We start from the raw sequence: 13,321 nt of genomic DNA on the forward strand, positions 1-13,321 counted from the left end.
TGTATTGTAGTACAGCCCGACAGGATGCTTTCATTGTGCATCTGTAAAACTGTTTGAGGGTTTTAGGTGACAAGCCTGATGTTGAAGAGGCTCTGTTGCACCTTCTTCACCACAGTGTGTTCTTGAGGTCCTTTCATTGTGCATCTGTAAAACTGTGTGAGGGTTTTAGGTGCCTCCTGATGTTGAAGAGGCTCTGTTGCACCTTCTTCACCACAGTGTGTTCTTGGGGTCCTTTAATGCTGCAGAAGTGTTTTGGTACCCTTCCCAAGATTTGTGCCTCAACATAATCCTGTCTCGAAGTTCTACGGACAATTCCTTCGACCTCATGGCTTGGTTTTTGCTCTGACAGTCTCATAGCAAGGGGTCTGAATAATTACTGTTATGTAAATAAGGTATTTCTGTTTTTTATCTTTTAATAAATTAGCTACATTTTCTAAAAAACTGTTTTTGCTTTCTCAGAATTGTGCATTGTGTAGATTGCTGATAGAGAACCAGTTTGGAATATGTAATTATTATTATTATTATTTTTTAAATAAGGCTGTAACTTATAAGGCTGTAACTCCACAAAATGTGGAGAAAGTCAAGGGGTCTGAATACTTTACGAATGCACTGTACAAACATCACATTGAATATTCACCTCACTTTTGAAAAGCTCCATGAGGAAGAAAGGCTTCCTAGATTATCTTTTAGATGTTCTGTCTTCAGGATGTTCTGGGTTGATGGCTGTTTGAGAGGGAGGGGCAGTTGAGTGAGCTGGGGCCTTTTATTTCCCTGCCTCTGGGAGCCTGACAGCTTGTGACATGATGAGAGAGTGGAAGAGGGTCTACCTGTAAGATATTCAGGCAGGCGAATTTAACAATGACTTGCAGGCAGTTGGTTTAGAATAACTATGGCAAACAATGAATACAGATTATACCACCACCCAAAAGGGCACTTCAGAGACTGGAAGGGCAAAGGGGCATGTGCTCTACAAAGGTAGAGCCCTGTCTGTCCACGTCCTATCTGTCCTTAAACAAAGTGGGCACTGCTTCATGTGGCAACAGCAACACTCACCTAAATAGCCCATATGTCACTGGGTGAGTTTTCATTATTTTTGGGCAGCATTATATGAGGTGTTATTATCTGTTGTTAGCGATGAGCTTTGGTCAATTTAGCTTGGAATATGCTACCATTGTCAATCTGTCACCTAATCCTACCTAATGAGCATGCCAAACCTGGAGGAAAGTATTGGCTGTAAGAAGGAAGAGAAGACATAACATCTGTTTCTTTTTAAATTACTTCTTATGACATTGCTTGCCAGAATAAACATTAATTAATATTTTTCCAAACTGCGCTACCCACTCCAGATGGCGATATGAGTTTTTGAGGTGATGCTTCTTGTGTGACGTATAATCTAGTGGACGGAACTGGAGGCTTCTTCAACAGCGACAAAAGGCTTTCTGATTCAACCAACGTGGTGGTTTGCTAGCGAACATTAAACCGAAACATTGAAGCGTTTAAGACAAATCTTGTGTATATTATTCTTAGTGTTCTAAGCACAATTCTATTTACATATCTACTAGTTAATTGAAACGTAAATTGCTTGTTAAATTAGCTAATGTGGTAAATTGATACTGCACTAGGCTAATCGCCCGAAACATGAGCTCACTAATCTCGACGGAGAAAGAAGCTCTGGTGAAAGGAGAGGAAGAAGCTTTCAGGATGAAAAGGGAGGAAGAGGAGGCTATCACATTGAAAGAAGAAGAGGATGATATTACAGTGAAGGAGGAATATGGAAAAGAGGTTGTCAGAGTGGAAGAGGAGGAGGTAGAAGCTTTCAGAATCAAAAAGGAGGAAGATGCGGTAATATTGAAAGAAGAGGAAGAACCTTTTGGAGTAAAAGAGGAAGAGGCGGCTATCTCAATTAAAGAGGAGGAGGAAGACGTTTTGGGAGTGAAAACGGACGAGGCTGAAGATTCGATTAAGACCAGTGAGTACTGACTTAAAAACGGGCACAAAATATGCATTTCTTGAACTAATGTGGGGTTTGAAAGAGGCATTCTACTGAAGTTCTACACTTTAATATGTTGTTCAGTACTCAATACATTGTTAAAGGTGCTATCCGTCATTGGTACATATATTTAGACTTTTATATTAGATTTATTGAAATATCCACGTAGTCCACATTAAAGTGCACTTCATAAAACAGGCTTTTCAGAATTCAACATTGGTGCATGATTTCTACTTAAATTATCAAATGGACGCAAAAGGCACCCATTTCGTGGAACGACCCTTTTACATTTGCAACACAAACAGTATTTGAGGAAATCACGATGAAAGTGGCCATTATAGGCACTTTTTTTTAATACATATTCATGCCTCTTGTAAGACTCTGTGATTGCAGTAGATGGTCATAAGTTCATCATCTGTTTGATGTTCTCGTTCATACAGGAGAGAGACATGACTTTCGTGGATCCTCTGGGGCGCCTCAACAACATCCTGATGCTGACGAGGCAGAGAAGAGTCTCTCCAGATCAGAACACCAGATGGTACAGCTTGGTCTGGTCTAGCATACAGCTTGGTCTGGTCTAGCATACAGCTTGGTCTGGTCTAGCATACAGCTTCCTCTATCTGGGTCTGGGTTTCTGTAAGGCACTTTATGACAACAGTGACATCAGCATCCATAATGATATGTGTCTGTGTCCCCTCTTTATGGTTACCAGGACAACGCTAGCCCTTCCTCTCTCCCGGAGTCCCCGTGTCGTGCCTCTCCCGGTATTGGCTTACTGTTGGGTATGAAGAGGTTGTCTGTGCTGCTGGTGGACTGCAGGAAAACAACGGGGCTGAGTGGAACTGTGAGAGGAGGAGAAGAGAAGAAAGGATCAGATTTGACTCATCAAAGTAAGTAGTTTAGTATGAACAAATACAATAGATCTGCCCACTGGTATCTGTTACCAGGACAACCAGCAGAGTTATGTTAGTTGACATGAAGATAGACTGGTGGATATGGATGTTATGAATATCATAACACTGAAAAAGGATTCTGCCAATGAAAAGAGAGAAACCAATAGACCATATAAAACCTTGATGAAAGTTAGCTTCAGAGAAAAAATGTCAAGAAGATCTATTTAACTAATACTGGAGGAAAGCTGTCATCAGGCTGCCCACTCAAGAGAAAGCTTCAAACTGTAACCAGTGCCTGCAACCTGGTTCAGGTTATCAGTCAACCTACCAGGGTAGTTACAAACAGTAGAGGAATGAAATCATCAACATGGTTTGATCATATCTTTACTAATGCTGCAGAAATGGGTTTTAAAGCAGCATCCAGATCCATCAGATGTAGTGATCACAATATAGGAGCCATGTCTAGGAAAACCACAGTTCCAAAGCCTGGGACTAATATTGTGTATAAGAGGTCATACATTTTTTTGTAGTGATTCCTATGTTGTTGATGTAAATAATATTTGTTGGTCCGTGGTGTGTAATGATGAGCAACCAGACACTGCCCTTGACACGTTTGAAACTGCTTATACCAGCTACTAATAAGCAGCACCCATTAAGAAAATGACTGTAAAAACAGTTAAATCCACATGGATTGATGAGGAATTACAAAATGGTATGATGAAGAGGGAGGCAAAAGAGATGGCATATAGGTCTGGCTGTATAACTGATTGGCAAACGTATTGCAAATTGAGAAATCATGTGACTAAACTGAATAAAAATAAGAAAGTATGAATGACATGAAGAATTATTGTAAAAATCTTTGGAGCATCTTATTGTAAAAATCTTTGGAGCATCTTCAATGACATTTTGGGCAAAAAAAATCTACAATGACAAGTCACCGGTGTCTGACAACGTGGATGGAAAATTGAGGATAATAGCGGCCGATATTTCCATTCCTATTTGCCTTGTCTTTAATTTAAGCCTACTAGAAAGTGTGTGCCCTCAGGCCTGGAGGGAAGCTAAAGTCATTCCACTACCCAAGAATAGTAAAGCTCCCTTTACTGGTTTAAATAGCCGACCAATCAGTGTGGCTTTTGACATTATCGATCGTAGTCTGCTGCTGAAAAAACGTATGGCTTTACACCCCCTGCTATACTACATATATACATACACCCCCTGCTATACTACATATATACATACACCCCCTGCTATACTACATATATACATACACCCCCTGCTATATTGTGGATATATAATTCCAAAAAAAGCTAACCTTTATTTAACTAGGCAAGTCCGTTAAGAACAAATTATTATTTTCAATGACGGCCTAGGGCTGCCTTGTTCAGGGGCAGAACAACAGAGTTTTACCTTGTCAACTCGGGGATAAGATCCAGCAACATTTCGGTTACTGGCCTCCCGCTCTAACCACTAGGCTACCTGCCGCCCCAGAGCTACCTGTCTAACAGAACACAGTGTTCTTTAATGGAAGCCTGTACAACACAATCAAGGTAGAATCAAGAATTCCCCGGGGCAGCTGTTTAGCACCTGCTTTTTTCAATCTTTACCAACAACATGCCAATGACATTTGAGTAAAGCCAGTGTGTCTGTATGCGGATGACTCAACACTGTACACGTCAGCTACCACGGAAACTGAAATGACAGCAACACTTCAGAATGGGTGGCAAGGAATAAGTTAGTCCTAAATATTTCAGATTACCTTAAATTACATGGCCTACTATGCATTATGGAGTCTTAGAGGAGGCCTGTAGCATCTAATGATGAAACATTATGGAGTCTTAAAGGAGGACTGTAGCATCTGATGATGAAACATTATGGAGTCTTAAAGGAGGACTGTAGCATCTAATGATGAAACATTATGGAGTCTTAAAGGAGGACTGTACCATCTAATGATGAAACATTATGGAGTCTTAAAGGAGGACTGTAGCATCTAATGATGAAACATTATGGAGTCTTGAAGGAGGACTGTAGCATCTAATGATGAAACATTATGGAGTCTTAAAGGAGGACTGTAGCATCTAATGATGAAACATTATGGAGTCTTAATGGAGGACTGTAGCATCTAATGATGAAACATTATGGAGTCTTAAAGGAGGACTGTAGCATCTAATGATGAAACATTATGGAGTCTTAATGCAGGACTGTAGCATCTAATGATGAAACATTATGGAGTCTTAAAGGAGGACTGTACCATCTAATGATGAAACATTATGGAGTCTTAAAGGAGGACTGTAGCATCTAATGATGAAACATTATGGAGTCTTAATGGAGGACTGTAGCATCTAATGATGAAACATTATGGAGTCTTAAAGGAGGACTGTAGCATCTAATGATGAAACATTATGGAGTCTTAAAGGAGGACTGTAACATCTAATGATGAAACATTATGGAGTCTTAACATTCTGCTGAAAGGGCAGAGCGCGAAATACAAAAATATTTTTTAGAGATATGTAACTTTCATACATTCACAAGAAGACTTTTGGTGTCAAGAAGGGCCGCAAAGAAGCCACTTCTCTCCAGGAAAAACATCAGGGACAGACTGATATTCTGTAAAAGTTACAGGGATTGGACTGCTGAGGACAGGGGTAAAGTCATTTTCTCTGATGAATCCCCTTTCCGAATGTTTAGGGCATCCGGAAAAAAGCTTGTCCGGAGAAGACAACCATCAGTCCTGTGTCATGCCAACAGTAAAGCATCCTGAGACCATTCATGTGTGGGGTTGCTTCTCAGCCAAGGGTGTCGGCTCACTCACCATGTTGCCTAAGAACACAGCCATGAATAAAGAATGGTACCAACACATCCTCCGAGAGCAACTTCTCCCAACCATCCAAGAACAGTTCGGTGACGAACAATGCCTTTTCCAGCATGATGGAGCACCTTGCAATAAGGCAAAAGTGATAACTAAGTGGCTCGTCAATATTTTGGGTCCATGGCCAAGAAACTCCCCAGACCTTAATCCCATTGAGAACTTGTGGTCAATCATCAAGAGGCGGGTGGACAAACAAAAACCCACAAATTCTGACAAAATCCAAGCATTGATTATGCAAGAATGGGCTGCTGTCAGTCAGGATGTGGCCCAGAATGTTATGAAGAGGATTGCAGAGGGCTTGAAAAAGAAGGGTCAACACTGCAAATATTGACTCTGCATCAACTTCATGTCATTGTAAATAAAAGCCTTTGACACTTATGAAATGCTTGTAATTATACTTCATCATTCCATAGTAACATCTGACTAAAATATCTGAAGACACTGAAGCAGCAAATTTTGTGGAAAGTAATATATTTCATTCTCAAAACTTTTGGCCATGACTGTAGGTCGCATTCTGTATCATACAGCTATGAAAGTTATATATTTAAAACTACCTGCTCGATTGGAATCCAGTGACGTCTGTGTCTTGAGTGTCCGAGAACTGTTTATTTATTTGTGTTCTGACTTGTAAAACAGAATGAATAAATAACTAATGTAAAAGATTGTTAAAACTGGTCTTAGGTTATTGAGGGATCTGACTAGGATTTACCCTCGTAGCAAGGCCGTTTTATCATGTGGAGGTTTCTTTCGGTCTCTATTTTTCTTTTAAACACTGTCTTTGGCAGGAGAAAGACCAGACTCAGAGGAACCAGAGCCAGGGATGTCCAAACCAGCAAGAAGACACCAGTGCTCTTACTGTGGCAAGTGTTTTAAGCGGTTAGGGAACCTGAAACGACACGGGCTAGTACACACAGGGGAGAAGCCATACCACTGTTCCCAGTGTGGAAAGTGTTTCAGCCGGTCAGGGCATCTGAAAAAACATGAAAGAATACACACAGGGGAGAAGCTTTTCTACTGCTCCCAGTGTGGCAAGTGTTTCAGCCAGTCAAGGGATCTGAAAAAACATGATAGAATACACACAGGGGAGAAGCCTTTCTACTGCTCCCAGTGTGGCAAGCGTTTCAGCCAGTCAGGGCATCTGAAAAACCATGAGAGAAGACACACAGGAGAGAAGCCTTACCACTGCTCCCAGTGTGGCAAGTGTTTCACCCAGTCAGGGGATCTGAAAAAACATGAAAGAATACACACAGGGGAGAAGCCTTTCTACTGCTCCCAGTGTGGCAAGCGTTTCAGCCAGTCAAGGGATCTGAAAAACCATGAGAGAAGACACACAGGGGAGAAGCCTTTCTACTGCTCCCAGTGTGGCAAGCGTTTCAGCCAGTCAGGGGATCTGAAAAACCATGAGAGAAGACACACAGGGGAGAAGCCTTACCACTGCTCCCAGTGTGGCAAGTGTTTCACCCAGTCAGGGGATCTGAAAAAACATGAAAGAATACACACAGGGGAGAAGCCTTACCACTGCTCCCAGTGTGGCAAGTGTTTCAGCCAGTCAGGGGATCTGAAAAAACATGATAGAATACACACAGGGGAGAAGCCTTACCACTGCTCCCACTGCGGAAAGGGTTTTAACCGGTTAGGGACCCTGAAACAGCATGAGAGAACACACACAGGGGAGAAGCCTTACCACTGCTCCAAGTGTGGCAAGTGTTTCACCCAGTCAGGTGATCTGAAAAAACATGAAAGAATACACACAGGGGAGAAGCCTTACCACTGCTCCCAGTGTGGCAAGTGTTTTAACCGGTCAGGGAGCCTGAAACAACATGAGAGAATACACGCAGGAGAGAAGCCTTAACACTGCTCCCAGTGTGGAAGGAGTTTTAACCAGAAAAACAGCCTGAACCAACATGAGAAAATACACAGAGGTGAGATGCATTACCACTCCTCCCAGGGTGCAAAGCATTTGCCCATTTAGGAAGCCTGAAAGAGCGTGACACAGAGGAGAAAGCTTACAAAAGCTTAGACTTTGGGAAAACATATTACTCAATCACTTAAACGTCATTAGAGAATCTACACAGGAGAGAAATGACTTCTCTTAGCGTGTATATTGATATTTCACATCTCATTTTTCTTACAATTCATCAGAGAACATACACAGTGCTCCCATTGTCTTATATTGTTGCCTTATACAGTGCCTTGCGAAAGTATTCGGCCCCCTTGAACTTTGCGACCTTTTGCCACATTTCAGGCTTCAAACATAAAGATATAAAACTGTATTTTTTTGTGAAGAATCAACAACAAGTGGGACACAATCATGAAGTGGAACGACATTTATTGGATATTTCAAACTTTTTTAACAAATTAAAAACTGAAAAATTGGGCGTGCAAAATTATTCAGCCCCCTTAAGTTAATACTTTGTAGCGCCACCTTTTGCTGCGATTACAGCTGTAAGTCGCTTGGGGTATGTCTCTATCAGTTTTGCACATCGAGAAACTGAAATTTTTTCCCATTCCTCCTTGCAAAACAGCTCGAGCTCAGTGAGGTTGGATGGAGAGCATTTGTGAACAGCAGTTTTCAGTTCTTTCCACAGATTCTCGATTGGATTCAGGTCTGGACTTTGACTTGGCCATTCTAACACCTGGATATGTTTATTTTTGAACCATTCCATTGTAGATTTTGCTTTATGTTTTGGATCATTGTCTTGTTGGAAGACAAATCTCCGTCCCAGTCTCAGGTCTTTTGCAGACTCCATCAGGTTTTCTTCCAGAATGGTTGTGGCAAACTTTAAACAACACTTTTTATTGATATCTTTAAGAAATGGCTTTGTTCTTGCCACTCTTCCATAAAGGCCAGATTTGTGCAATATACGACTGATTGTTTTCCTATGGACAGAGTCTCCCACCTCTGCAGTTCATCCAGAGTGATCATGGGCCTCTTGGCTGCATCTCTGATCAGTCTTCTCCTTGTATGAGCTGAAAGTTTAGAGGGACGGCCTTGGTCTTGGTAGATTTGCAGTGGTCTGATACTCCTTCCATTTCAATATAATCACTTGCACAGTGCTCCTTGGGATGTTTAAAGCTTGGGAAATCTTTTTGTATCCAAGTCCGGCTTTAAACTTCTTCACAACAGTATCTCGGACCTGCCTGGTGTGTTCCTTGTTCTTCATGATGCTCTCTGCGCTTTTAACGGACCTCTGAGACTATCACAGTGCAGGTGCATTTATACGGAGACTTGATTACACACAGGTGGATTGTATTTATCATCATTAGTCATTTAGGTCAACATTGGATCATTCAGAGATCCTCACTGAACTTCTGGAGAGAGTTTGCTGCACTGAAAGTAAAGGGGCTGAATAATTTTGCACGCCCAATTTTTCAGTTTTTGATTTGTTAAAAAAGTTTGAAATATCCAATAAATGTCGTTCCACTTCATGATTGTGTCCCACTTGTTGTTGATTCTTCACAAAAAAATACAGTTTTATATCTTTATGTTTGAAGCCTGAAATGTGGCGAAAGGTCGCAAAGTTCAAGGGGGCCGAATACTTTCGCAAGGCACTGTAATGTGTTGACCTGTTTTTACCAGATGAAATTGCTTCTTCCAATTATTTATAAACATGTACCTGTTAAGAAACTGACTGTTAGATATGTTAAGGCTCCATGGATTGATGAGGAATTTAAAAACTGTATGTTTGAAAGAGTTGGGGCAAAAGGAGTGGCTAATAAGTCTGGCTGGCTTACATAATGCAAATTGAGAAATTATGTGACCAAACTCAACAAAAATAATAAACTTTAATATGAAGCCAAGATCAATGATATAATGAATGATGTAATAAAACATAATGAAAGAAAAGCAGTGCAAGTATTGAATGTTGTAAAGTTAGTGTGGGAGAGGTGGAACAATTGGTATCGATCAATAATGACAAACCTGGCATTGACAACTTAGAGTCAGCTACCATCCTCGGTAGCTTTCCATAGCCACTCCTATCTGACATATTTTTTTATGAGCCTAGAGGAAGGTCTTTGTTCTCTTACCTGGAGGGAAGCCAAATTAATCCACTACCCAAGAGTGGTAAAGTGGCCTTTACTGGTTTTAACAGCAGACCTATAAGCTTGCTGCCAGCTCTTAGCAAACTGTTGGGGAAAAAATGGTTTGAACAAATACAATGCTGTATTTCTGTAAACAAATGAACAACATACTTTCAGCATGCTTATAGAGAAGGGCACTCAACATGTACTGCACTGACACAAATGACTGATGATTGGTTGAGAGAAATTGATAACAAGAAGATTGTGGGAGCTCTATTGTTAGATTTCAGTGCAGCCTTTGATATTATTGACCATAACCTGTTGTTTAAGAATGTTTGTGCTATGGCTTTTCAACCTCTGCCATAATGTGGATTCAGAGCTATCTATCTAATAGAACTCAGAGGGTTTTTAATGGAAGCTTCTCTAATGTCAAACATATAAAGTGTGATGTACCGCAGGGCAGCTCTCTAGGCCCTCTACTCTTTTCTATTTTTACCAATGGCCTACCACTGGCATTAAACAAAGTATGTGTGTCCATGTATGCTGATGATTCAACTATATAAGCACCAGCAACCACAGCTAATGAAGTCACTGAAACCCTTAACAAAGAGTTGCAGTCTGTTTTGGAATGCGTGGCCAGTAATAAACTGGTCCTTGAACATCTTTAAAACTAAGAACATTGTATTTGGTACAAATCATTCCTTAAGTTATAGACCTCAGCTGAATCTGGTAATGAATTGTGTGGCTGTTAAACAAGTTGAGGAGACTAAATTACTTGGCATTACCTTAGATTGTAAACTGTCATGGTCAAAACATATAGATTCAATGGTTGTAAAGATGGGGAGAGGTCTAGCCATAATAAAGAGATACTCTGCTTTTTTGACACTACTCTCCACAAAGCAAGTTCTGCAGGCTCTAGTTTAGTCTAATCTTGATTATTGTCCAGTCGTGTGGTCCAGTGCTGCAAGGAAAGACAAAGTAAAGCTGCAGCTGGCACAGAACAGAGCGGCTGTCACGCCCTGGCCATAGAGAAGCTTTTATTCTCTATTTTGGTTAGGCCAGGGTGTGACTCGGGTGGGAATTCCAGTTTCTTTATTTCTATGTTTTCTATTTCTTTGTTTTTGGCCAAGTGTGGTTCCCAATCGGAGGCAGCTGTCTATCGTTGTCTCTAATTGGGAATCATACTTAGGCAGCCTTTTTCCACCTGTGTTTTTTGGGTAGTTGTTTTCTGTATAATTAATTTGTTCGAATGTTGTTTGATTAAATAAAAATCATGAACACTTACCACTCTGCGCTTTGGTCCATGCTTTCCGACGAGAGACGTGACAATTATGTGTCATGTTTTGTGTTGACCGCAGGAGGGGTAGCTGCTGCTTTTGCAACAGCTAATGGGGATCCTAGTCAAATACCAAATACCAAACTCTGTTGTTCTCTCTGAGCTCAGAAATAAAGAATCTTGGTTTGACTTGGACTCCAGCAGATCCTTATATTATAATATCCACTACAACTCACCCACAGATTGCTGTTTCATGATTGTCTCAATGAAGAGTTCCTCATTCCACTTTCCTGTGGGCTTTTACAAGCCTCCCACTGGTTGAATAAACATTGTTTCCACTTCAAATTAAAAAACATCCTTAACATTGATGAACCTTCACTATCTTCATCCCTAAACTAGCAACATTAACTATTGTCTATTGTTATTCTCAATGACCTTCCTGGCCTTATGAAATCCTAGCTAAATACAATGTTCCCACCCGTTTTCATGTCTTTGGTTATGCAAACATTTGTTTATTAGATTATATTTCTCATTAAGATGAATATTGTTTTAATTCTGCATGGGTCACGCATTGCTTTGGTCATGTGGTCCCTTATGGGTCAATGATTTTAATTAGAATATAGCAATTATGCGCTCTCCTCAATCACTTACAGTTTCTTTGGAAAGTATTCAGACCCCTTGACTTGTAGGTTTAGGTCATCAGTAAAGGGGACATCTTAAATATTACAATGACCCTTTCAAAGACAGACATCCCCCGGACCTCCCCCCTATAACTATTTTTAAAAGGGTAAAATGGTCTGTTTTCTATAGCATTAAGGTCAGGGCGTGGTGATGCCCACTCCAATACCTTGACTTTGTTGTCCTTAAGCCATTTTGCCACAACTTTGGAAGTATGCTTGGCGTCATTGTCGATTTGGAAGACCCATTTGCGACCAAGTCTTTAACTTCCTGACTGATGTTTTGAGATGTTGCTTCAATATATTCACGTAATTATCCTCTCCCATGATGCCATTTATTTTGTGAAGTGCCCCAGTCCTTCCTGCAGTGAAGCACCCCCACAACGTGATGCTGCCACCTGTGGGCAAGGATGAACCAGACTTGTGGAGGTCTACCATTTTTCTTCTGAGATCTTGGCAGATTTGTATTTATTTTCCCATGATGTCAAGTAAAGAGGCACTGAGTTTCAAGGTAGGTCTTGAAATACATACACAGGTGCTCTTCAAATTAACTCAAATTATGTCAATTAGCCTATCAGAAGCTACGTAAGCTATGACAAAATTTTCTTGAATTTTCCAAGGCTGTTTAAAGGCACAGTCAACTTAGTGTATGTAAACTTCTGACCCACTGGGATTGTGAAATAATCTGTCTGTAAACAATTGTTGGAAAAACGACTTGTGTCGTTAACACAGATGTCCTAACCGACTTGCCAAAACTATAGTTTGTTAACAAGAAATTTGTGGAGTGGTTGAAAAATGAGTTATACTGACTCCAACCTAAGTGTATGTAATCTTTAGCTTCAACTGTAAATACTGTATCCTTCACTATCTATTCTTCACTATATATTGCATCTTAGCTGCTGTGTTTCAGAAGCATTTCACTACACTCACAATAACATCTGCTAACCATGTGTACGTGACCAAAAACATATGCTAACCATGTGTATCTGACCAATAACATTTGCTAACCATGTGTATGTGACCAAAAACATATGCTAACCATGTGTATCTGACCAATAACATTTGCTAACCATCTGTATCTGACCAATAACATTTGCTAACCATGTGTATCTGACCAATAACATTTGCTAACCATGTGTATGTGACCAAAAACATATGCTAACCATGTGTATCTGACCAATAACATCTGCTAACCATGTGTATGTGACCAATAACATCTGCTAACCATGTGTATGTGACCAATAACATCTGATAACCATGTGTATGTGACCAATAACATCTGCTAACCATGTGCATGTGACCAATAACATCTGCTAACCATGTGTATGTGACCAATAACATCTGCATGTCACCAAAACGGATTGGATTTATATAAGGTATTTTTATTAATTTTCACACAACTGGTAACCTAAATGATGGTGATATTTTGTGTTTCACTCAACTGGCAACCTAAATCCAATGACAGGTGACATTTTGTGTAGATTTCATGTTGAATTCACTTTAGTTGAGGACTCAAAGAAATGTAAATAGAAACTAGATGTTGAACTGACGTCTGTGCCCAGTGGGCTGGTTTGGATAAGCAGCAGGTGTTGGATC

The 13,321-nt window shown here is 40.4% G+C and overlaps 1 protein-coding gene across 1 annotated transcript; it reads left to right on the plus strand.

The window, feature by feature from the left end:
- Positions 1–1,390: 1,390 nt before the first annotated feature.
- Positions 1,391–11,056, plus strand: LOC118947691 (uncharacterized). The gene is made up of 4 exons (XM_090194889.1): positions 1,391–1,969; positions 2,431–2,528; positions 2,703–2,880; positions 6,535–11,056. The coding sequence occupies exons 1-4, from the start codon at positions 1,639–1,641 to the stop codon at positions 7,599–7,601; spliced, it is 1,674 nt and encodes a 557-aa protein (XP_090051015.1). The 5' UTR covers positions 1,391–1,638; the 3' UTR covers positions 7,602–11,056.
- Positions 11,057–13,321: the final 2,265 nt, after the last annotated feature.

The sequence above is a fragment of the Oncorhynchus mykiss genome, chromosome 13 (genome assembly GCF_057628025.1).
Source record: "Oncorhynchus mykiss isolate SJ-2025 chromosome 13, ASM5762802v1, whole genome shotgun sequence".
In the NCBI taxonomy this organism is placed as follows: Eukaryota; Metazoa; Chordata; class Actinopteri; order Salmoniformes; family Salmonidae; genus Oncorhynchus; species Oncorhynchus mykiss.

Coding starts and splice junctions, on each gene's coding strand:
- LOC118947691 (XM_090194889.1), top strand. CDS start 1,639: ATGAGCTCACTAATCTCGACGGAGAAAGAAGCTCTGGTGAAAGGAGAG. Junction 1,970..2,430: donor TGAAGATTCGATTAAGACCA/GTGAGTACTGAC, acceptor TCGTTCATACAG/GAGAGAGACATGACTTTCGT. Junction 2,881..6,534: donor ATCAGATTTGACTCATCAAA/GTAAGTAGTTTA, acceptor TGTCTTTGGCAG/GAGAAAGACCAGACTCAGAG.